We start from the raw sequence: 24,556 nt of genomic DNA, 5'->3' as shown, positions 1-24,556 counted from the left end.
GCTCTGCCAACCTCCTTAACCCCTGGGTTTTCTCATCTCCTTACTACCTGTTAGAAAAATAGACAGGATGGGGATTTTTTCCATCCCTCCAAACTTTCCTGGTGCTGACAGCGCGTGCTTTATGTTAGAGCCCCATTCAGCAAATCGCTTCCGTATGCAACCATGGCGTCACAGGCTATTAAAAAGAATAATAGAGAAGCAACCGTGGGAAAAGGGCTGTAATATTTTCGACTCTCCTGGTGAGATTGCAACTCGGATGAGTGATGAGCCAGGCAGTAGTGAGCCATGAGCAGTGCCCTCATTCTCCTTCTCATTGTATAGGCACATCCCTGCCTGTAGGCAGGTTTTTTAATGGTTTAATCCCGGGGTGTTCTGCAGCACCAAACAGCTCTTTTCTCCTTTCTCATTGCAATGTGGATGTGTGGCAACCCTGAGATCACCATCACGAATGTGAACAGCTGCTCAGCACAGGGTAACTCCAATCCACAGCTCCCAGACGCTGCATTTCTCCCCAAAATCAAGCCCATAAATCACTGCAGCTCGATCCCAGCATGTCTGTCCGCTGCTGTTGGATTTCTGTGTTTCATCATCGGCTGCTGGCAAGCACCTCCTGCACGGTCACTTTGCTGAAGTCTCAGCCAAAAATTTCCGTTTACCCTTAAGCTACACACTGGGTCTGCAGAGCTTACAGGGCAGCTGGACCCGATAGATCTGGAAAGCTGGAGCAGCACCCGAAGTTTTCACAAAGAGTTTTCCTAGAGCTTGAGCAGAAATTTAAGGCAGCCCGTGGTATTTCAGCTATAAATCAGGTCTGTGCCAGTGAGGCTGCAGAAAGGCACGGGATGATGACACCCAGCATTTGTGCGTGTGTTTTGACTGCAGCCTGGTGAGAAAAATAAATAATAATAACAAAAAAAGAATCAATGCGTATACCAGGAAAAGTATTTGGCAACTAAAGCAAAACACTGCTTGGAGCTATTTGCATCTGACTAAGCATGGGTTTCAAACACACACAAGCAGACCCAGTGCTCGTAAAGCTTGGCAGCTTTTAGGAAAAAAAAAAAAAAAAAAAAAGAGAGATTTGTGCACAGAAGGGTGATATCTGCCCATGCACTAGAGGCAGCTGTTTGTCCTGGTAGAGATTCCAGGGTGTGAGAAATGGAAAAAAAAGATCAGCCTGCCTATGTCATGCTATTGTATGTCATCTGTGCAAAAAGCCCTGGTTAAAAGCATGCTAAGGGTCCCCCAGGTGGCATTTTTGGCTTGTAGTGGATGCAAATGGCTGTAGCTGGTTAAGTACAGTGCGTACTGGATGGCAAGTTTCCAGACCCCCCAGAACAGGCATATATTGGGATCCCTCTTCTTTTTTGCTTCTCTTTTCCTGTTTTATCTCTTGCAAAATTATCCTTTGCCTCTCCACTGGCTGGAGTCAAAGCCAACCATCAGGCTCAAGAGCTGCGAGTTGGTGAGGGGCTTTGGGGAAAAAACAGGCAGTTCCTGTCCTTAGCAGTGCCTGTCTGGGAAAACCCAGAAAGCCATGGGTATTTGGTTAATAGTTTGTTGTTGTTACTGTTTGTCAAGAGTGGGATTTCTTTTTATTTCCTCTCATTTTAAGCCTACGACAGTAAGAGCCGAGCTGCCCATCCACCTTCTCCATGCCATGCCTTCTCCATGCCTTACAGCAAAGGTCCCGGACTGCGAGATACAAAGCACGTCGATGGACCTGAGTTGCTTCCCGCTTCGAGTATGCATACCTTCAAAATCATTTTCTGTACCTCAGCCAGCACCCAGAGAGCCCAGGATCTCCAGGCCAGGCTCTTTTAAGGAAAAAAAAAAAAATCAGTTAATGTTTGTAGATGGCATATATCAGAGTAGCATCCCAGTAAATGCTATCAGCAAGTGGTTTCTGGGTCCTTTCACCCATGCAGAGACCAGACCCTCACCCCTGAGATGGTGATCCCTGGAGGGGTTTATCCAGAGAAACAGGGCAAAAAAAATGGCATTTTTGCAGTTGGAAGCTCAGTTTGAAGAAATTTTTGTGTTGTTCCTGTGGCATTTTAATCTCTCATGCAAACAAGTCCTGCTCTTCTTGTTGCAGCCGAAAGGGTCCGTGATGGATGGGGTGTCTGGGACTCAAAGGAAGTTGTTAGTGGGATTGGTAACCAAAACTGAAATCCCATGTCATCGCATATGCAGCTTTGTTGTACCCGACCTCCTCTCCGTCTCTTCTGCAAAAAGAAAAAAAAGGAAATCTTCTGCATTTGCCTGTAAAGCTGTGTGAGTTGGCTTCCTTTTCTCCTGGGTGGAAAAAAAAAAAAAAAAAAAAAAAAGGCCAAAAAAAAAAAAGCACCTTTGTTTTTTATAACTTCCAAAGAGCCTTTTCCTGCCAGCCCAAAACACAGAATTAGAGATGAGAGATTGTATTTTCCCTTCACTTTTAGCACAGCTTGGTGTGATTTCGCTTGCGGAGCCTGAGCCAAGAAGCCGGGGGAATTTGCTTTGTACCTCCCTAAAGTGCCAGCCTGAGCCGTGAAACCTCGCTGTGCAGCAGGAGCGAACCAAAGCAAAACAGCAGCACCGTGCTGATTCACCTTCCTCCTCCGTGCAAAAATTCTTTGAAATGGGAAATAACGGGGCGCTTTGGCGCTGAATCACCTCCTTCTCCTCCTCTGGAAGTGCCAGGGCTGTGTTTCCCCCCAGTCAAACACATGGGGGCTGGAGGCTTGGAAATGTGCTTGCAGGATCATATTTATTGCTATTTCTCTGTTGTGTACGATCAGGTAAGGAGGAAATTTTGGAAAATAGGAATATGCTAAAAAGAGCAGCAACACAAACACCCCCCATGACAACTTTTCTGAAACTGTGACTGATGCTTAATAGTTGTTTCTTTTTTTTAAGATGTCAGAATTATAAATTGAAAAGTAAAGCATAAATGGCTAAATAGTATGGCAGGCATGGGCCCTGCTTTTCTGACAGCAAAGGAGCAGAACTGAGGTAATCCAGGCCCATTTGCAAAACAGCAGCTCAACCCACGGAAAGGGCTGGGTAGGTGAAAAATGTTGAACAAAAGTTTGAAATATAAAACATGAAAATACAGTAAATGCACTTAAACATCTGGATCCTCGTGCTCCTCACTCAGAAAGCTTCCAGGTGCTCACTGGCAAGTCCAAGTGGGTCCTAAGCTGATGAGAGCCCCGCCAGGAGCAAGCCTGGCCTGGGAGAAAATAAAGTTTTTCTGCCTTAGCAGAGGTTGCAGGGAGGCACTTTGGGGCTGCGGGGCTTCCAGCAAGCCTCCTGCCATAGTGAGCAGCACTAAAAATAATAATAATAATAAAGCAATAGCAAGAGGTAGCCCTGCCTCTTATTTTAATGAATCTTTTGGGGTGTTTTTGCTGCTGCTGGGGAGATGCAGTGTGCCCCCCCCGGCCCCGTGTGGGGCTGTGAAGCCGTGGTGGCAGGGCGTGACAGTTCCCACGTCCTCTTGGTCTTGAAATTCGTCACCCAACGGCTTTCTGCTGCCCTTTGTGCCAATGCAGTTCCTCCTGCTGTCGCTGCAGCAGCTCTCACACAGCAAAGCGACCTCCCAGACTTTTAAATTGCAGCTAAACTTTTCGTTTTTTACCAACAAAAAACAAACTGGAGACAAACACTCCTGCATCGGGATATGAAGTCCTTTGCCCTAAAACCATTTTGCACCATGCTCAGCATGAGCTGGGGAGCTGCACAGCCCAGGGGTTGCTTTTTCCCCCTCTTAAAGCTCCAATTTCTCAGCATTAATGTGGCCTCCCCCTGACTCTGCAATATTGGAGCTGCCCGGTGGAGTTTCCTATTCCAGAGGCTTTCCCGGCGGCAAATCCTTTCTCTCCCATCCCTCCTCCTTTCCCCTTTGCCGGTGATGATGGTTAAAGGCATTGGGATGTGAATAAAGGGAGGAGACGGGGCTGCTGGTGGGAACACGAGACGGAGAGCAGCAGTGGGATCATCCCCTGAAATAAAACTTGCAGGGGAAGTGAGAGAGGAAACCGGGGATATTTTAAGGCTGTTGTCTGCTCGGAAACACCCTGCTGCCATCCCCTGCGGGCCTGGAGGATTTGGACCACATGAGATTGTGTGTAATTAGTGCCTCCTTGCGTTCTGGTTATTAGCTCGGGTAATTTTGAGCCGTCTTGAGGCTGTAGGTGAATGCTTAAAGCACCTCGCTACTGGTCACAAATATGCTTCACGTGCAATGGATCCAGGTACCAAAAACATTCTGCATCCAGCCCCCGCTGCTGTTTCCAAAAAATTTGCCACATGTTTCACTGGGGTCACTTCTTACCGGGTCTCCTACATGCCTTCCTGGGATTGCTTTCAGTTTCGTCAAGTCACTGCTCGTTTTATCAGGGCTGCCTTGGGTTTTACTGCAATCGCTGCGTGTTTTGATGGGGTGCTTGCATGTCTTATCAGAATTATTGCGTATTTTGCCAAAGCCACTGCACATTTTACCAGGCCACTGCCTGTTTTGCTGGGATCACTGCATATTTTGCTGGGGTTGTTGCATGTTTTACTGGGACTGCTGCACGTTTTGTATCTTTTACCAGCTTGCTTGGAAGGATCACACCATGCTTTGCCAGAGCCATTGCTTACTTCATCAGGATTTTTGCACATTTTTTTAGAATCACTGAACGTTTTACTGGGCTTGCTCCATACTTTACCAGCCTGCTGCATGCCCTGCCAGGTTTGCTGAGTGTTTTAGCTGCAGGTATTTCCATAGCTACTGGATTTTTTACCACGCCACTGCACGTTTTGCCAAATCGCTGTGCTTTTCCCAAGCCGTTTCCCGCGGATGCTGCGCACACCATCCCAACCTCCTCCCTGACCCCCCGGTGCCCCGATCTGCAAATGTGTTTAAAACAAACCCGAATCCCCCCCGCAGCCTCCGAATTGCTGAACGTGAGGCTGTGCTATCACATTATTTTTTCCCAGCGTTCGCGGAGCGCCGTGGCCCCGGCGGGGGGGCTCTGCCAGCTGCTCCCTCCCGAACATGCAGCCCCGGAGGGCTCGACAACATTTCCCAGCCCACAGGGATTGCTGGCAGGAAGCAATCTGGCAAACAACATGTTTAGAGGAGACTGATGTCTCGGAGCCGCTGAACCATTTAATTGCCAATAAATACAGCCCACATGTAAATAATTACGGAGACCCGGAAAACTCTGTCGTCTTCTCTGAATGGAAGGAGCTGGAAGCCTGAAAACTCCCCGCGGCAAGTAGATGAATGAAGATTTCTTGTTAATATGTGAGCAACGAGCATCAGGAAGCCTGCCTGGGTATCTGCTGGTGTCGCTTTTGTAGAGTGATGGTCCCTGCTGGGGTGAGAAGGGTGAGGTTGTGCCCATGGATGCATTTGTGGGAATAAATCTTCAAAATTCATCCTTTTCCACCCATGGCCAGGTCATGCTTTTTCCAGGCTCTTGTTAAATCCCATCAGGATTATTGCAATACCCTTTTTTTCGTATTTATTGGGATAAATGTATCTCAGCCCCAGACTTTGGACATTTGTAAGCATCGTGTGCACACTGCCAACAAATACAGCTGCCTTTTTCCTCCTTTTTCAGGACAGTTAAGAAAAGCACTACCGGTGCTGGGCGGCTGGTGAGCTGACACCACCGCTTGTCACGTCCACGCTGCTCTTGCATTGATCTCATCCATCTTTTAGTTACTCTTAAATCTGACCTGTTTGGGCTGGCTGCAAGGAAGCAAGCTGGACTTTGACAGCTCTGGGGCTCAATTCTTTTTCCTTGTCTGTATGTGTCAGGATGGGACCGTGACTATTGCCCCTAGTTTGTACCAGGATCACTTGTGTTACCATCCTTTAACCAGCAGCTTGTGCATCCCAGGGGGATCTCCATCCCCTAAGGTAACTCTGGAGGGTGCTTTCGTCAAACTTGACCTCTTTTCCCATGAGCTCGCCCTATCCAGCAAGACAGCTGTGCCCGTGCATCTCCACCATGGGGACGTCCTTGCTCCGGCCTCGTTCCTCCTCGCTGCTTGCTCTGGAGGTCTGCTGGGGACGGGGAACTATTCCTTACCAAACAGGGATGGATGTCACCGAATTCTGGGTGGTTACAAGAGACAGGGACACCTGAAAGGGCCCTCCGAAGTCTTCAACAACAGAAGAAATAGGGACTCCAGAGCACATCTGGACAGGTTTGGATGCACAGAGCTGAGCTGAGGCCACTTCCAGCTGCGTATTTGAAAGCTCAGAGCCAAGCACCTATGCCAGAAAGGCCAAATTTTGGAGAGGGGAATTGCAGGATAGTGCATTTATCATGGCGTAGCCACAGCAGAGCGCTCGGGGCTCTGGCAACCCCCTGCACCTGTCTGTGTTTTGCATGCTGAGGTTACCCCAACGCCCTTGGTGGACAAGGAGGGGTGGCATCAGAAAGGGACCGCAAATTCCCATTTCCACCTCGGAAGGAGCCACGTCAGTCCAGCAATTTGGCGTTTCCCCAGGGTTTAGGGGTTCCTATAGCAACAGAGCGCCGCTCGTGGCAGCTCTTCCCTTTCTGACAATAAAAGAGCGCTCACGCTCATTTTCTGAAATTAGTGCCAGTCACCCTGCACATTGTGGTGCCGCTTGCGTGTTGTCAACATGGTTATACTAATCAGCAGCCAGTACATCAGCTGAAGCAAACCAGAGGCTGAAACGATTACCCCCTGTCTGGGGCCACAGCTGTAGGTTGAGTGGAGCAGGATCTGTCCCCAAAACGTTACTGCCAGGTGTAGCAAACCAGGGCATGAAGCATGACCCCATCTCTGCTGCGATAAATGCCCAGGGCTTCCGTATCACCCCCCCCAAAAAAAAGTTCATTTTTGAAATGCAATGCAAGTGATGCTTGAGTTGTGGGTTTCTTTAGGGGAATGCTCCCAGCCCTGCTCCATCCTTGGCTTGTGGCTGAGCCCCGGGTGGTCGTACCCAGATGGGAGTGCTTTGGGTGATGGGGCTGGGTGGTTTGGGGAATGGTACAAGGCTCTCACCACCAGCTCAGGAAAAAATGAAGAACTAAGTATGGTAAATGCCAGCTTTTACTCTGAGAGAGGATTTGGTAACTGTGGAAAAAAAATAAGGAGCTTCTCACCGTCTGCTAGGGGAGCTGAATGAAGGGTAAGCTAACTGAATGAAAGGTAAACCAGGGTTTAAGAAATCTTCATTAATTTGCCACAGCAAGACCTTGCTGTGCTTAAAGGAATTAAAATGTGAGCTCTCGGAATCATCCTGCGATGAGCTAAGGAAGAGGAGATATCGGGGGAGCACATAATGGGATGGAAACAAGTCCGTCCGTAAATCACGTTAAATAATTTGCTGCTGCTGAAGGATTTGGCAGGTCATGGAGTGGTAACGTCCACGTGGAGACGTTACGGTTGTCTGATCCAAATGGATCCAGGATATTTCCCCGCCTCCCTTTCGGTGTTGTGGAGGGCAAATGGGATTCAGATGGCCTAAGCTGAGCAATAAAACAAATGGTGATGTTTGGCAGCGTGCATGGACCAGGTGCCCACTGAAAACTGCCACCTGCCGAGCCACCAGCAGTGTTTTCAGCTTCAGCCCTCAGAGGGCTTATCATCACAGGCTCATAGCTTTGAGTTAAACACATTTAAATTTGAGTTAAGCAAAATAATTATCCCAGCTTTTTGGAAATCAGGCTTTTAATCCCCGGCAGAAGCAGCAGGGGTGGGCAGGAGCAGGCTGGAGGAAGTCCACACGGAAAGGCAGCAGAAAAAGTTCAAGGAACAGAAATGGACTATTTTATATATCACTTTATATGCTATAAAACAAAGGTGAGTGTTTGGCTGCTGTGACACCAGGTAAGTGTTTTGCCTGAAAATGATAGGTTGAGCTTTATGGATGGGTAAAAATGGGCTGAGGTCCCAGAGCTGTAACGGGACCCAAGGTGCTTCCAAAAACGGTGGGATGCCGAGCTCAAGCTCTGCATAGACAACAGGAGTTTTTGGTAGAAAACAACTTTTAATGAAAATGTTCTGGCTAGCTCTGTGGGCGACACTCCTTTCCTCAGACAGGGGCTTGCCAGGAGAAACCCTGGTGCTTTCTGGAGCCCAGGGGTGCCCAGGAACATTGGGAGACACCAGGAGCACTTTGCACACCGTGAGTGCCACAAAGCACTTTTTTGCTGTAATTCCCTTCTTGCAGAAATGCCAAGTTCATCATTTCTAGCTAGCTGCCACTGAACTATTGGGTAGTATTGCACCAGCAGGTCAGCAGGACGGTGTGCAAAGTTAAAGCAAACGTGGTGTGCTTGGAGCAGTAACTTCCAGGGGCTGAGCTAAATGTTGAGGGCTCCCCTACTCAAGAAAGCCAGGCTGCTCCTGGTGGGCTCAATGTGCATTGTGTGCATATGCTGTTTATCAAAAAGCCTTTTATCCTTTTATTTATTTATTTATTAACTGTGAAATGCTTTTTTTTTTTTTTTAAATAGGTATTCACAAAGCTAAGTGTTACCAGAGCTCAAATTAGGTTTTTTTTTTCTTTTTTTTTTTTTTTTTCACATTAGCTACCCCTGTACCACCAGCTTTCATTCCTAAAAATGCCTTTGTGGCAATCAAACCTCCTAATGTAGTCAGAATAGTACTGGAGGAACAGCTTTAAAAGGGACCTGCTGCTTGAAAGGATGGTTTTGAAAGAAAGTGTGGGTAAGAGCAGCTCCGACTGGGAGCTTTCCAAAATACCCAGCGGGACTGGAGACGGATCGGGCCACCCAACAAGCTGGAAGCACTGATGCTCACGCAGTGCGGAATACCCTCGCGATGCTAAAAAATCCTTCTGATGGCAGCACGAGCAGTGAAACCACAGTGCTAGCATGGGTCTGAGGATACCCCAGCAGTTTTTACCCGGCCACTGGCTCCGCAGGAGCCATGGCAAACACCACAGCGAGAGTGACTCAGCCACGATAGTTAACAAATAATGAAATAAGGAGCACATAATAACTGCTTGTTTTGCTCGGTCCTCAGAGCACAATGCAAAACTCTTAGTGATAAATGTAAATAGCAGTGCTTAATGGGCAGGGATCTGCAATCTTACCTCTCGGCCACCCAGCTGCGAGCAGTTGTTGCAGCCCGTGCTTTCAGGGTTGTTACCTCCTGCCAAAAATAGACTTGCCAATGGTTTGCATTAGGTCCTCTGGGCAGAAGACAGCAGAAGGTGATGTGGTGAAAACCTCTCCCTGCTGCTCTGCCCCGTTATCTGTTCGACTTCCAAATGAGGAGAAATGGGAGATTTTTTGCCTGCGTCAGATTGGTTTCAGACCCATGGGGTGAGCCAGGAGGGAAAAAAGCCCTCCTCCATCCCTTTTCTCTGGTGGATGCTTTGGCCACACTCTTCTTTCTCCAGTGGCCTCACGCCCCAGAGCCCCGCACACCGTCTTCCCAGCCCTGGCCATGCAGCTGAGTCTTGCAGGAAGAAATCTGAGGAAATAACTGCTTCTCCGAATTATTTAAAGTCCGTCTTTCTGGTTCCTCATTAGGTCAATCGCCCTCTGCCTGCTTCCTACAGCATCCCCTCGGCCAAAGCTCCTCTTTCCTGGGCTTCCCCATCTCCTACCAGGCTTCACCTAAGCACTACCAGTCACCAGCCAACTCCATCCTCTGGTCCTTCCGTCCATCATCTGGAGCACAGGAGACACACACAGCTCTCCTTGCTCAGAAAAAGATGCTTTACAAAGCCATAGCCATATTTTAAGCTCTTATTTTCACACCCCAAGGCCATTTGGGATGGTCTTGTAGTGCAAGCTTTTAGACTGGGCCTTTTTGCTATAGCCCGTCACCGTTTGGCTGTCCTGGAGCAAGCCTTTGTTCAGACCTCTGCTTTTTGGAGCTGAGCGGAGATTTTGTCAAATATCCCCTCTCTAGGGTCTGTCCAACTTGTTCTGGAGGTGGCTGGACCTTCTCTTCCTGAGCTCCTCCTGAGCTCCTAGAAATGCTCAGATCCCTTCAGCTGAGCCCTGGCAGCTCTCTTCTCTCTGCAGCAGAGCCATTAGCCTGCTATTACACCAGGGAGGGATAAAATACTTATTCCAGCTCCTGAAAATGTTAAGGCTTCAGCGTGAAGCCTTTTTGTCTGTCGAACAGTACAAATCACATGGAAATGCAAAAGCTGATAGCCATGTTTCTTTCTGCAGTTTCTGACAGAAGATTAATAAATCCAGTTTTTACTTCTTGATGAAGACTGGGCTCATTGACCACCCTGGGTGATGCTGGATTTGGTGCACCTGATTTCTTACCATCGCTTGGAGGTCTCCCTGGGCTAGAAAAGCAGGAAGAACTGGTTGTTGAGGTTTGTATGTGCTTGCAGTCGGTCATTGATGAACTACACCGTGTGTTGCCTGTACCAGTTTGTCTAGGTCCCCTTTCCTCCTTAGCCTCAAGCTCCCAATTTCTTCTGCAGCTTTTCTGGGACATTGGGTACCGGTGGGAGCTGCTGTGATGGTTTCATTCATCAGGACTTCAGAAGCAGCGTTGCCTTCTCGTAGCTCACCCTGTCAATACAAGATGCTGAAAATACATCACTGATAATAATTGATGGGAAAAGATGAAGTTTGAGATAGGTAAAGGAGGTGTGTTAGCAGCAATCTGCTAAGCACATCACTTGGTCTGCAAAAGTTGTTTCTTGTAATCCAGCAGTGACCTAGGGGATGGGGAGCTGGACTATGCTTGCTATTTAACACACATTTCAGGAATTCCTAGCTCGGTGGTCCCCAAAGGAAAAGTGACCCCAAGCAGTGGCAGCAAAAAGGAGGAAAATTGCTGATGTAGTGCTGGTCGAGAGGGCTCATCTCTCTGCATCCCTGCTCTGCAGCTCAACAACATCTGCTTAAATGCTTCTTAATAACCCAAGAGAGCTGCCTGGAGGGGACAACCCAGGTGGGTAGGAGATGCCAGCCCAGCTGTGTGCGTTTCGGGGCCCAGCCTCCTGCCCAGCAGCATTCCCCAGGCTGCTGGTGCAGAAGGCAGCCTGCGTGCAGCCTGACCCAGCCGGCATCCTGCACCAAAATGAATGACTCATTTATTTTATTTATTATTTTTTTTTCTCCCCCGGGCTAAATGACTTCTTATTTCTGTAGAAGCGGGAGCACTCAGGTCTGCCAAGTCCCACAGGCTCCAGCAGGGAGCAAATTGCTGGAAGAGGAGCTTGACAGCCTGAAAGAGCTCAACACCAATTTGGCTGATGATGTCAGCTAAGCAGAAATGGGGCCAGCTGGCTCCTTTAGGGGCGATCTGCTGGAAACTCTGGCACTTTCACTGCCTGAGCCTCTCGCTTAGGACCCTCTCAACCAAAGACTGTAAAGGGAAGCAAACTGTTATCATTTATATACGGCTCTTCCCTCTTTACCTCTGCTAGACAGGGAAAAAGGGCTCCTAGAAGCACAAGCCCGTGGCTGAGGAGTGAGCATCCTGGCTAGTTCTGCCGGTGGGGTGAAGGCAGGACCTGGGGCTGTGACCTCCCTTGGTCAGGATGAAGACGTGCAAGGCCACGAATGTTTCTTTCTGGCAGAGCAAAATGATTCTTTCAATCCCAAATGATGAGGGAACAGCCCTCCTCGTTGGTAGAGCCCCAGCAGGAAGTCCTCACTGCCAAGATGGACCCTTTCCTGGACCTCTGCTGTCTGTGGGCTCCTTGGGGCTCTCCATGGCCCTGCTGCTGTCCCAGTCAAGGCATAATGACCAGTGAGGCCTGCCAAAACCATACGTGCCTCCCAAAAATGTAGGAGGAAGACCCACTTTTGAACCTGCTGACTGTCCTGGGGGACACCAGCAAGTGGCTGGGACCAGACCACTGCTAATTAAGGTCAACCACATGCATCCTCGCATAAACAACATGCGCAGGTGATCCATTTTTAGAAAGAAGCCATTAATACTTATTTCTGCAGTAATTGCTCACCTCAGCTATTTCCAGGGGCTACAAAAAGGGGTCTGACAGCACCGTGCTAACCTGGATGATGGTTTGAGCCAGAACAAAGCCTGGTCTGCTCATGTCTGGGACGAGGCTCTTGTGGAAACTCTTCACCTCTATCATCTGATCATCCTGCAGCAATTCCTGTCTCTGTAATAGCTTAATGTAGCAGGGATGGGTTTATTTTTATTTTCTGAAATTGGTGTAAGAGAGGCAAAAGCAAGGGGGCACCTCGTCGGCCCTCCCACTTCCCCTCCCACTCCTCCATCACAAACTGCTTCTCCTTCAAGCTGAACCATTTGGTCATTTCGGCCATCAGAATTCTCCATTTATTTCTGCTGAGCCCTGGGAAAGCACCAGCCACCAAGGAACACCACTAGGGCACCTCCATCACCCCAAAACACGCTTACCCTGCTTCGGCTGCCCCATCACCTCGCTGTTTTGGTGTCCAGGGGAATGTTAAAGCCCTACTCCGTGTCTTCTGACCCTTTTCCACCTGGCTACCATGCCGTTCCCCCGCTGCAGTAACAGAAAATGGCCAAAGGTAAATAGCGGCCACCAAGAAGAGCATTTCCAAAGAGCATGACATTAAGTGTGTAAATTTGCTGCCTGGCACGTAGCCGGGGAAGTCTGGCCACAATCTCTGGGCCTCCTCAGGGGAACCTTTGCACAGGAGCTATTTTTGCACCACTCATTGCTCATGTCTAATAAGAAAGCCAAGCTTGAGCTCATAACTACAATAATTCTTTAATTTAAGACAACAGCTAAACAAACAGACATCAGAGAAGAAAGCTTGGGCAGGAAGTGGAGGGATAAGCATGTCTTTATCTCAGTCTGGTTGCGAACACCCTCCTGCAGACACTGGTTTTGAACCAAACTCCATGGGAAGAAGAGGAGTGATATTTAAACCTGGGCTCCAAAATGTCCAAATTCCCCCCTCTGCTCTCCAGACCTGCTCCCTCGTTTCTTAATTTCTATGTTATCTATAACCTCCTGTGGACAAGAGCTCTCTCATTCCCTCCTGATAGGTCTACATGAATTTCCCTTTTGCTGCTGTTTAAAAATGCTTTTGGATTTCAAAATATTTGAGTGGGTTTGTGAATAAAGAGACCCCTATGGAAGGTGAATGGGACAAGAACGGCTTATCTACAAGGGAAAAAAAAATCATTACTGAGCTGCAGTAACTGTTGTTTGTTTGTTTGTTTGTTTTACCCAGAAGACATGAAAATAAGCCTGTATGTATGTGTTGCAAAGCTACCTTGTTAGCTGAGACCAAGACTTTTAAAAAGAAAGATGGGCACAGTTTGTACAGACGATGAAATTTCCATGTACAACCAAGTTGTTTGAAACGTGAGAGCTGTTTTGCAAGACCTGCCAAGGAAGTCAGAAATGAAGGGATCCCAGGCTAGATTTGTAATTTTATTCATAACTAACCAGGGAACAATAATAAGAAAACAAATGAACATTTCCTAAGCATTTTCCAGCCAAGTTCTTCCACGACCCCAGTTCAGCAGAGGGGGTTCTCTTTTAGTGGCTGTCAGCTGCAATTGCACTCATCACTGATGACATCAAGGCAGAACAAACACAGCAAGGTAAAACTAGTGGAAAATTACCAGGCTAATTTTGTTTGCTGTGCCTGATTGGAAGACAAAGGAGGAAATTTCCAAGAGGCGATTCAGTACACATGTAAAAAAATATCAGCAATCCTTCATGTACATTCATAACTAATGCTACGTCTCAATTTATTCTGAAAGGAAGGATGAAGGATGTCATCATTTGCTGCTGCGGGAGAAAACTGAATGGTAATCAAATAATGGCAGTAGTACCTTGCATGTATGTAAGCTCTTTCAAATGATAATCTTTCAAGTGCTTTGTAAAGAACAAACAAATATTATCTTTCTCTTAGAGCTACAGATATCTAAACAGACTGAGGCTGAATGACCTGGGCCCTTGTTAAATCCCTCTGTAGATTTGTCCCTAATATTTTCCCCTTTGGAGATCTCTGATAAGAACTTGGTGGTGTTATCCTTCGATTTAAGAAAGTTTTGCACCTTTCCTAACAGCCCAAAGCTGAGACAGCTGAGAAATGGGTGGGCTTGGGGAGGCTGCAGAGGATGCGTGGTTGTTTTCCCTGCTGGACATGGAGACAGCCCTGCCCAAAGGTGATGCTGGGGGCTGCGCTGGAGGAAAATACTTGTGTTGTGTGATGGTGGTCCTTGGAGGCGCCCTCAAACAACTCGGTCTGGGAAGCATCAGCATCCTGATGGTGGTGGAAGGAGCCACCGTGCCACCAGGGATGGAGGGATGTTGGGGGACAGGCACGGGGAACAAGAACTGGCCAGCTCAAAATAGGCAGGCTAAAGCCACATGCCTGGAGTATCAAAATCACTGATTATAATCAATTTAAGGAGGATCATATGAGCAAAGGCACATGGCAATCCATGTAAACACGGTATTACCAGTTTCCAAGTCACCAACAACTCAAAGCAAGTGGTCTCAGATGTTCCTGGGACGTATTCCAGCAGATGGGAGAGCTGTAAACTGCCAACTCTCACCAGAGAAGAGAATAATCAGGTCTGTAAATACCTGTCTGTAATATGACGGGAAGGACTGTGAGGGTTGCAGTCCAAGGAGCATTTGTTAGAGGTCCCATGCTGCCAGCATAGAAATGTCTTGGGGTTAACAGAGAACAATTTCATAAATCAAAAATATTTTCCTCGGCTGAAAAGCGGATCATCTTGTATCTCATCTTGACAGTTAGAAAAGGATTAATCTCAGAGCTGGAAATTAATTGTAGCTCAGATATGTGCAGCCAAAAACTGATTGGACAACTGAAATGTGCAAAGACCCCAACCCAGGCGTCTTTATCAGTTTTAACAAATCATCTGATAAAACATTTAAGCAACATGAGAATGATTGCAGATGGCTGATGATGAATCTTCATCCTGGAGGTCATATCCGACATTCAAGACTTTCATACTAATAAAAATAAAAAATAAAAATAAAAAATAAAAATAAAATAAAATAAAAATAAAAATGTTAACTGTCTAGATTTTGGGTAGTTTAGTATCTCTTTAGCTTATGGCAACAGGCTGTCACAAGGCTATTTGTGGGTTGCAGTTGAGATCAAGAGCAATGCTAAGCTGGCAAGATCACTGGGTTATCAACCATATTTTAGGTGACAAGAGAGTATGTGTGGAGAAAATAAGCTTAAGCAAAATATTCAACAAAAGACTTAATAATGGAAGATGGTTCAACAAAGTCGCCCCTTTTATAGCTGCCAGTTCCTGGTAGAACAAGCTAAGAGGATCCTGTTGAGGAAAGCTCCACAGAGTCAGCCTTCAAACATATTTTATCACTGATTTGTCTAATTTACTTTCATTAAGCGAGCAAATTGTGTTCTTCTTTATATATCCAGTTTCTTTGAATCAGAGACTGTGGTTCCTGAATTTGTGGAGTGGTTCTGAATTTATTCTCAGAAGACACGCGGGTTTTAGCTCACACTTGCAAAACAGTATTTTCCCATTTCCTGCACGTAATTTGGGGAGATGAGCAAAACAACTCAAGGGGGGAAACACGGGGGTGGGGATTTACTCTCCTGGCATTTGAGAATGACAAATTCTAGTCAAGCATGAAAATATGGACAGGGAAACCTTTTATTCTTTGTAGATCAGTTCCCCAAAATTGATTTTTTTTAATGGTCTTGGAGACATGACTTATTTCAGATTATAGGAATATATAAAAGAGGCTGAGAAGGAGAGAGAGGAAGAAATCACAGAGGCAACCCTGCTTTGGGCCACCATGATGGATGGTGGGGATCCTCTTTCAAAGCTGCCCGTTAGTGCCTCTGAGACCCAGCTGGGGAAAAAAAAAAAGGAGAAAAAAAAAGGAGACAAGAGGAGTTAATTAGGGCAATTCAAGGGGTTTTAATTAAGGGTGAGGTAATAGAGCTTGTGATGAGAGGAAATTAAGAAAGAAAAAATCGACAGTGGATAACAGCTTCTGATTTCCTATGGTGCTATTGGTTTGAGGGAGGACTAACAGCCTAAGGCAAGTAGTAAAAATGCCATCCTTTTAGGTCAATTAAAGCTAAGTTGGACAAAACAGTAGGAAATGCAGATGAATTCAGGGCGGGGGGCGGGGGGGGAGAGGGGTTAGGATCCTGCCCCCATTCGCTCAATTTTTGAGACTTGGAGATAGGTACAGACCTAAATTTTGTCTGTTTACAGCTATAAAACAGAGAATCTGCCAACTCTGCCCATTTAGTAAATGCCTCTAATACAACCTTGATTTTGGAAGAGGCTTGATTTGGCTTGGAATCTGCAGGGATTTTCATCAGTTGGTGAAAATAAGCAAAAAGGACCAGGGTCCTGCGGAAGAAGGACCTCTTTGTTTTATTTGTCTTCTCTTGGGTAAAAAGTGGAATGTTCTTTCTTTCCTTCTGTCTGTCTGTCTTTCTTCACGTAAAGAATCTGAAAGGAATTGACCTTCACTTCTCAGCATCCTTTGGGAAGAAATGGGCTTGCATCTCAGGTCACATCCTCATCCCGTGAGTATGATGGTGCATAGAACAGCAAACCTTGTATGGTCTCCCAAAGACAAAAAAAATTGATTCTTCAGTACTCTTGAGCATGTGGGGATGGACTGGCACCCCTTCAGGGGACACCATGGGTGCGGAGGTGAGCTTCACATCACAGCAGGTACTCATGGACCACAAGAGGTTTTTTAACCCCTAGATCTTCATTGAGACCTTGGGCAGAGCAAGCCTGTGCCATAAACCCACACATGGCCCCAAAGCATTTTTCCCCGCTCACACAAACCCATCGCTGTAGGAAATCCCTCTGTTCCCTTAACACCCTCCTCCTGGGATTTTGCAGGTCTTTTCCCATTGCAAGATCAGCTCCATTTCTGTCCAGCTGGCTAAGAGTTAAGAGGGAGAAATCCCTGCAGCTTTCCAGGGCAATAGGATCAGAAAATAAGGGCTGACGCTGGAGTGAATTGCTTATTTAAGACTTTACATTGCATATGCTCAGACTCTTTAATTTGTGTTCTCTGCATCTTTAGCCAAAGGTCAAAAAGATTTCGCTTTTGTGGCTCGTGTTTGCTGTGAGACTAAGCAAGAGGAGAGCCTTGCTCATAAAGCCCTGAACGCTGTTCAATACCATGCACTGATAATGTTCTCCAGACCGCTTCATCCCATGGGGGGAAAAAATCTGTATAAAGTCCGGAAAAGCTTCTTCCTGCCTCGAAACATGTGCAGCAGCAAGACCAGGTAGGCATCCATCGAGGAACAGATGGTCCAGCCTTATCCACCTCAAGGTGGCTTTGACTTGGGGAACATGTAGTGACTTTGGGGGCAGGTCCTACAGCCCCAGTGGGACCCAAAACTTGCCCCCAGCTTGATTAAAACAGCCTCTTCTTGATCTGTTCCTCTTCAGAGGAGAAAAATAAAATTCCGCTGGCAACAGGTGTGCCTGGGCTTTGCTAGCAGGAGCTTGGCATCCGGAGAACTGGGCAGCAGGGATGCACAGAGCCCGGGCTGGGCATGGGGGAGAAAATCCTCCCCGCTGGTTCTCACGGCACGTAATGAGGCGGAAAGGTCACTGAAAGGTTTAGCTCAACTCGTAAGTGAAACGGGGATTTGGGGATTTCCGTGCGGTATTTAGCACGGGGAAAACCTCCTCCTTGCGGCAGCTCCGCGAGCCAAAGCACAGAGTGGGGACAGCGGCTGCAGCCAGGCCAGGTGGAGTCCATTTTCCCTTCCCTCCCTCCTGGGGACATCCAGCTGGCACACAAAAAAAATCCTCCTAATTAAGACAGGTCTCTATTGTATTGGATACTTTGGCTATTTCAAACCCAAACTACATGCAAGCCCCATGATACCATGGTGTTAGCATCAGTTACAAGGTGGGAGTGACACATCCCTGTGTGTTTTAGCTCCCCTTTGCAGCAGCACTATGGTGTGTTTTTTTTTTTTTTAAATTATTTACTTTTTCATATTTTTTAAGGATTGATGTGTTGTTTTTTTTCCTCCCAGGCTCTGAGTCCTTTATTTTCAAGCTGCATGGCAGAACAAAGCAATCCTCGCCACGGAGGAGCACAGCCGCACGGAGCAGCGCGTGCCTGCTTGCAATGGGCTTTGCTGCAAAGGAGTCAGAAAATCCGAGATGAAAAGGCCCATTTGCATTTCTATTTGTGCCGTTTGATGTTGGCTACCGAGTACAACTGGAACAAGCAACACTTTAAATAATCAAGAAAAAACTATCTAGCATCCTGAGCGCTCGTGGAGTTGGCCTTTGGTTTTCTGTTTTTTTTTTGTTGTTGTTTTTTTTTTTGCTGTTGATTCATAGGCAGCTCTGTGCTTGGTAGAGAAACCGTGATGGCAGCATCACTAAGAGCTCAGGTGAGCAGAGCAGCTCTAACTGCCCAGAGAACATGAGCCCAGCAGATAATCTGTCCGTCCTCCTCCTGGCTCTGTGCTTCTCCTCTCCCAAGGAAACACAACCCACACGGCTGAAATCAGAGCAGCCAAGCAGCTTGAGTAAGCTGAAAGGCCAGGGAGGAAATGTGATTATTGTGAAAAACATTAACTAAAGATGATCGCGAGCACTTTGCTGAGTCCCACCTGATTCACCTCTGTCCAGGACTTCCTCTGAGCCTGTGCTCAGCAGCACGATTCGCACCCAGCTGGGAAACACGAGCACCGTGTGACGGAAGGGGTGACTTAATGACTTTTGCATACCATTATTTTTTCCTGAGTTAATTAAAAGTAGAAGTGCTCATATCAAGCACAGTGCTTCTGTGAGCACCATGTGCTCTTCAGCAACATGCGGACAAGCAGGACTTAGTGTAGTGGCCCAATTTAGTGCAGAGTTACCAGCAACATCCATTTTTTCACCAAAACTGCAAGATTCTTAAATGCTTTTAGTAACTCCAGGCCGTTTTAGTGCCTTCCCAATGCCTCCACCAAAAAGCCAAATGGCAAAATAGCTCTATACCCATTTCACTGCCCTCAGAAGCTCAGAGCCCCTCTTGGTGCTGCAGAGCACGGGAGACTTTAAAGCAATGCTGGCTCCAGGGAAGCCATCTGGAATTGGACCTGTTGAATAGGAAACCTCCATAGTTCAGCCCTGAAAACATTCACCTTACATGTACCAGCATAAAAGCTAGCTTTTAAACTTCATTACCCTTTTCTTTGCTAGGTTTTGTGCTGCCTGCTGACATTCTCATCCCGGTACCGGTTTGGTTTTTAAGTCCCTGATGGGTAGGTTTATTAGACAAGAATACGCCTGGAGATTTGGGAGGTTTGTGCCTTTTCTTGTAATGCTGGGACTTCTCCCAGCATGAAGGCAAGTGGCTCAGAGGCTGCCCTTGCCTGAGAGACCAATTATTTCTATTGCAAAATTTCATGCAGGTACGGGATATTTGTGGTGCTGTGGTGAGAAATCAAAGTGAGCAAAAACACATCATGAGTCATTACCTTGTAAATGAAAAAAATAAAATAAAATAAAATACAGAGCTATTTCTTGTCAGAGCTCTCACAAAACCTCAGGCAGCCCCGGTGCTCCTGCCCTGATCACCAGCTGACCCCCGAGCAGCAGCCAGCGATGGTGGCAGAGAAAAACATCTCCAGATTGATTGGTTTCTTGCGATATGATCAAGTTGCGCTCAAGGAAAGCAACTGCAGGCCTTATTTTTTGGGAGATTTGAATCAATACAAATACACAGCCTGAGCTTTTTAAGCCTTTATTAGAGGAAGGGACAAGCAGTGCTCCTGGCTTGCTCTGCTTTGCTCCTCCAGCACGAGCAGTTCTGGCCTCTGCTCCTGAGCACATAGCCACGGGAAAGCTGCGAGAAGCAAATGGGGTGAGTGGCATTGTGTTTGGTGGGTCCTCATCTCAGCCAGCTGAACACACGATAATGTGCCGGGATGGCCATTAGGACCATAAATGTCGCAGCAGGAAGGTGAGCCAACAGCACATAGTTCCCCAAAATTGTTAGGGTCCACCAGCTTCATTTGCACTGGAGGAGTGACAGCCAAGGCCATGGAGAGCTTTCATCCAGAGGTGAGGACCTGCCAGCTGGGGGCTTTGAAGTCCTATCCCTGGCTGTGAAAGCAGTGGGAGATCTGTTGCTTGGCCCCATGGTCACAGCAGTGGATGGTGGCACAAAGGCGTTGCCTTAGGTAGCCTGCAGCAGTTGTGACCCTGAAACTCAGTGCTCATAGTGAGCATCCGTGGAGGTGTGCAAGGCCAGGTTGGACAAGACCCTGTGCAACCTGATCTAGTGGGTGGCATCCCTGCCATGGCAGGGGGTTGGAACTGGACGGGCATTGAGGTCCCTTCCAACCAGCGCAATTCTGTGATTCTATGCTGGTGCCCTTGGGCTGATGTCTCCAAATGATCCCTCACGGGAAATCAAGAGGTTAAAGCTGAGCTGGCCAACAAAGAGATGATGCCTTCTTGCTGTGCTGCTTGCACAGCCCCGGCTAATGGACCACAGAAGTGCCAAGCATCTGGAGACACCAAGAAGAGTCCAACCCACCCTATATCCAGCAGTTTCTGGGTTACAGCAGCCCATCACCGGGATTCCCACCGCCACCCAAGGAGCATGAACATGGATTTACAAGGTCTTAAACTACTCTGAGCAGGGATTAAAACTTCTTCCCCAGCAAGCACACAAACTGACATTGTACTCACCAACCACCCCATTCCCTTGAGCCCTACCTGTCTATGAAGAACTGCCTGAAGCTTACTGATGTGCCCTGGCTACGTCTGCCTTGTTTGGCTGCATGCCGATGACTTGAGAAATGGGGACCTCCAAGTGAGATTACACAGATGACTCCTTCAGAAGGACAAGTAGATTATGGAAGTCTTCCCCCCATTCAAAACAAGCCATCTGCTTCAGGCAGCCACATGCACCCACACGCTCGCCGACAGAAAAATGCATGCTTCTGGACGTATATTGTCCCTTCACCAATGGACTGCAATTTAAACAAACAAAAAAATGCACAGCTATTTAACTGCTACCTGTGAGAGCTAGTGCTCCTCCAGAGGCAGAAAATGCTATCTGTTGCTTAGGAACAATCTTTATCCCGCAAAATGAAGATGTGCAGCCCAAAGACTTGTTTAAATGCACCCAACGTGCGTTAAACGCACCGAACGCCTTGCTGAGAAGCTGACCCACCCCTGAATACACCACAAGGAGAGGTCTTTTGTGCTGGATACAACACCAGCCACCTACTATAGCCAGCTGTGATTGGACATACAGGGTATAGACCCCATATCCAGCCGCACTGCACGACCCAGCACTTTTCCTTGGCACATGGAGCAAGGGCAAATGTTGAGGCAGACTCTGGACGTGTTGATGTGTAGGCATTCCTGAAAACCGAGGCTTAGAGCACTATATCAGACTGGTTATGTGTCCAGTCATTCATCTGGATATACATACGTTGTTCTGTTCCAACAGGCAAGCAACAACTATTTCATTGGCACTTGCTTCTCTCTAGCTGTGCCCGATGGAAACACCTACCCGAGGTCCTGTGTGTCTGCACAAGGGCTAGCAAGCAAGTCCTGCTCAGGACTGCTCCACCTCTGCATGGCTGTGGTGGTTGTTGTTGCACCATTTTGCTTTGCTGCCAAGAAGAAAACATCCTTGAGATGCTCAGAGGAGCTGCTCCTCGAAGACACCCATCCCATCTGCTGCTTGCCTTGTGCTTGCTCCTTGCCAGGCATGAGAGACCTTCTGGGAACAGCAACAAACCACCACAACCAGCTCCTACGTCCAGCCTAAAGCAAAGTGCACGCCAGGTCTGAGACCAAGTAAGTCTTCTGGGGAACTTCAGCTAAGAGAATCTGTTTTGCAAAGCTATCTTATCCAAGACCCCAGCTGGAGCATCTGCCAACGTGGAGCAGGTGTTGAATCGCGAGGCCTTGCAGGACACGATGCTGGAGCTCTTCTTCTTGCGGTAGAAGTAGCTGCTGAGGTGGAAGCGGAACTTGTCATGGAGGGAGGCATAGATGAAGGGGTTATAGCAGGCAGAGCTCATGGCAATCAAGTGGCATGAGACCTGGATGACATTCACGTACCTCTTGTCCAAGATGGTGAACTCCTCGTCGATGTCTCTGATGAAGTTCACCACCTGGAGGGGCAGCCAGCAGATCGCGAAGCACACCACCGAGACAGTGAGCACGCGGAAGGTTTTCTGCTTTGTTTTGGTCCATTTGTCTTGGCAGGGGTAGGCAGCACCTGGGACGTTCCTCCGCCGCAGGTGGTAGGTAATGGCACAGAAGGAGACTGACACGGCCAACAGTGGGAGCATGTAGGACAGGAGGAGCATCAAGCACGAGTACAGCAGCCGCTCCCTCTCCTCATGCTTCCAAAACTCTTCGCAGATGATCATGTCATGGCCAATGGTGTTGAGATCCAAGTACTGGGTGTGCAGGGAGGTGGGGACAGAGGCTATGATGGAGAGCAACCAGATGCAGGCCACGATGCAGACGCAGGACTTGCGACTGATCCTCCGGCGGATGGGGTACGCCACGACAACGTACCGGTCAACAGCGATGGCGGTGAGGGACAGCACCGAGACGAAGACGGTGGCGGCCTGCATCAAGGTGACGAAGTAGCACATGAACATCCCAAAGATCCAGCCCCGCACCTCGAAGGCGTAGGAGACGGTCAGCGGGACGCAGGCCAGGCACATGATGAAGTCGGCTGCAGCCAGGTTCCCTATCAGGAAATTGGTGGTGCAGTGCAGCTTCTTGGTGAGAGCGATGAGGAGGATGAGAAAGAGGTTCCCCATGCACGCCACAGCCACCAGGGTGGCGTAGAGTGGGATGAAGAGCGGTTTGAGCTCCAGGAGGAGGTCAAGGCCAGTGAAGAGAGGGACTGAGTCGTTCTGCCAGGAGTTATTCAGGAGCTGGCTGTGAGCCATGCCGAGGTGGGACCAGCTCTGCTTCTCCTCCCTGCCTTGGAGTCGGGCAGAGACCAGACAATTAGCGCTGAACAGGAAAAAAAGTGCTGGGGTTCTTCTACCCAGAAGAACCAAGGTCTGTCCCCAAGGTCTAGGTCCTCTTTTCCAGCCCCCACCACCAGTGATTTTTTTTTAAAGACTGAACAGGGGCAGACACATCCGAGCTTTGGTGTGGGGAAAATGGGAACTTGGCTAGGAAGAGGTTAACCAGGCGGCTGTGCTTCTGCAGGGAGCTGCCAGCCTGGGGGCAGCAGCTCGGGATGCTGCATGGAAAGTAGCCCGGAGCTGTGCTGACATGCGGGGGGTGGGGGGGTGGGGGGGTTGGGGGTGGAAAGAGGCGCTCCCACATTTCTTCTTGCTCTTAGTGTTTCACCTGCCAGCCCCAGCCCCTGCCTCCAGCCCCCCCGCTCAGCAGGAGGGATGTCGCCCACCTCTCCCCCATCCCGTTATCTCCTCACCACCTCTCCCCCATCCCCTTATCTCATCCCCTTGGGTATTTCCCCCAGGAAAATTGGGTATTTCCCCGTTGCCTTCCCACTGCTGCTCTGGCTGAGACGTCTCGCAGCATCCCGCTCTCTCCGACCCCATGCTCAATCCTCCCTCTCGCCCTTTCCCCATCACTGTGGTTAATTACCTGTGGCACTTTGTCTTCTCCTTCCCTGGGTTGCTTTCTCCTTGCAGCGACGGCAGCGGGATGGAGCGCGTGGCTGCTGCCCCGGCAGCTCCAAAAAACTCCTGACGGCAGCACAAGGGGGGGGAGGCAAATCTATTACAGCAGAAAGTGCAGGAAAATGCAGAATTAACCCCCAGGGCCCCACACTGCCAAATTTACCTTTCTGTCCCCCTCACCGGGACCTGGAAAAATCTCCTTACCCCTTGTGGATGGTCAAAATTGTATTAATTAAATAACCAATCAGAGTTTACTGAGAGATATTATAGTTTGCTACTTCACGCTGCAAGCGATGTAGCGCTGGGTCTGCACGCCCTGCCCTGGAAAACAAAATCTGGATGGAAAGTAGAAGCAAATCTGATGATCGATTGAAAGAATAAAATATTCTTTTTGTTCCCTTAAGGAGGTCGGAGTCGAGTCCGCTCTCGATCCCCGCTCCGGCGCGCACTCACCGTCCGCGATCCACCTGGGCAGACACGGGGAGCTCCTCCAGGATCCCACCGTTCCCCAGTTGTCCCAACCAGGATGGGGCAGGGGGGTTTGTTCAGGGGCTGATGTCCACCGCAAGCCCTCCGTCCACTGCCATCCCCGATCTCGCCCCTTATTTTTGCAGCGATGCGGTGCCGGAGCAGCGGGATTAAAAGCCGGGGAGGAGCGCGGTGTTCCCACCCGCGGGGTGGGTATTCCTGGTACGCGTGGGGACGGGCTGCTCGCCCCCCTGGGCTGTGGGGAGAGGGGGGTCGGTCCCATGGGAAGGGGGAAATGGGGTGGGTGGGCACAGGGACCACGCGGAGCTCCCCGACGGGACCCCCGGCTGGGGGAGAGGACGGGAGGGAGGGGGCGAGGGTGGCTGTGGGGCAGGGGTGGGCCTGCTGTGGGGTGATGGACAGCCAGCTGTGGGGTGAGGGTGGTCTTGGTGTGGGGTGAGGGTGGTCCTGGAGTGGGGTGTTGGGCACCAAGCTGTGGG

At 48.7% G+C, this 24,556-nt stretch overlaps 1 protein-coding gene and 1 long non-coding RNA gene across 5 annotated transcripts; one reads left to right on the top strand and one right to left on the bottom strand.

The window, feature by feature from the left end:
* Window positions 1-14,955: 14,955 nt before the first annotated feature.
* Window positions 14,956-19,458, top strand: LOC308196744. 2 transcript variants are annotated; one of them, XR_013952371.1, is made up of 5 exons: window positions 14,956-15,994; window positions 16,414-16,493; window positions 17,009-17,216; window positions 17,383-17,568; window positions 17,982-19,458. It is a non-coding gene; the product is annotated as an uncharacterized lncRNA (long non-coding RNA). The 2 variants fall into 2 exon arrangements; XR_013952372.1 differs by lacking the exon at window positions 17,383-17,568 and having other exon boundaries at window positions 15,504-15,994.
* LOC308196740 (prolactin-releasing peptide receptor-like) lies at window positions 18,240-24,350 on the bottom strand. Of its 3 annotated transcripts, none has more exons than XM_080596235.1 (3): window positions 24,042-24,350; window positions 23,554-23,685; window positions 18,240-22,915 (listed from the first exon to the last, which is right to left on the bottom strand). In XM_080596235.1, exons 1-3 carry the CDS (start codon window positions 24,337-24,339, stop codon window positions 21,789-21,791), a joined length of 1,557 nt encoding a protein of 518 aa, XP_080452361.1. In that variant the 5' UTR covers window positions 24,340-24,350; the 3' UTR covers window positions 18,240-21,788. The 3 variants fall into 3 exon arrangements, with proteins under 3 accessions (XP_080452361.1, XP_080452363.1, XP_080452362.1); XM_080596237.1 differs by having other exon boundaries at window positions 23,554-23,654; XM_080596236.1 differs by having other exon boundaries at window positions 18,240-22,947; window positions 23,554-23,654; window positions 24,042-24,346.
* Window positions 24,351-24,556: the final 206 nt, after the last annotated feature.

Source organism: Anser brachyrhynchus, assembly GCF_964034855.1.
Source record: "Anser brachyrhynchus genome assembly, chromosome: 5".
Lineage (NCBI taxonomy): Eukaryota > Metazoa > Chordata > Aves > Anseriformes > Anatidae > Anser > Anser brachyrhynchus.
Note: the sequence above shows the minus strand (reverse complement) of the source record. Positions and strands in the feature narration are given on the sequence as shown.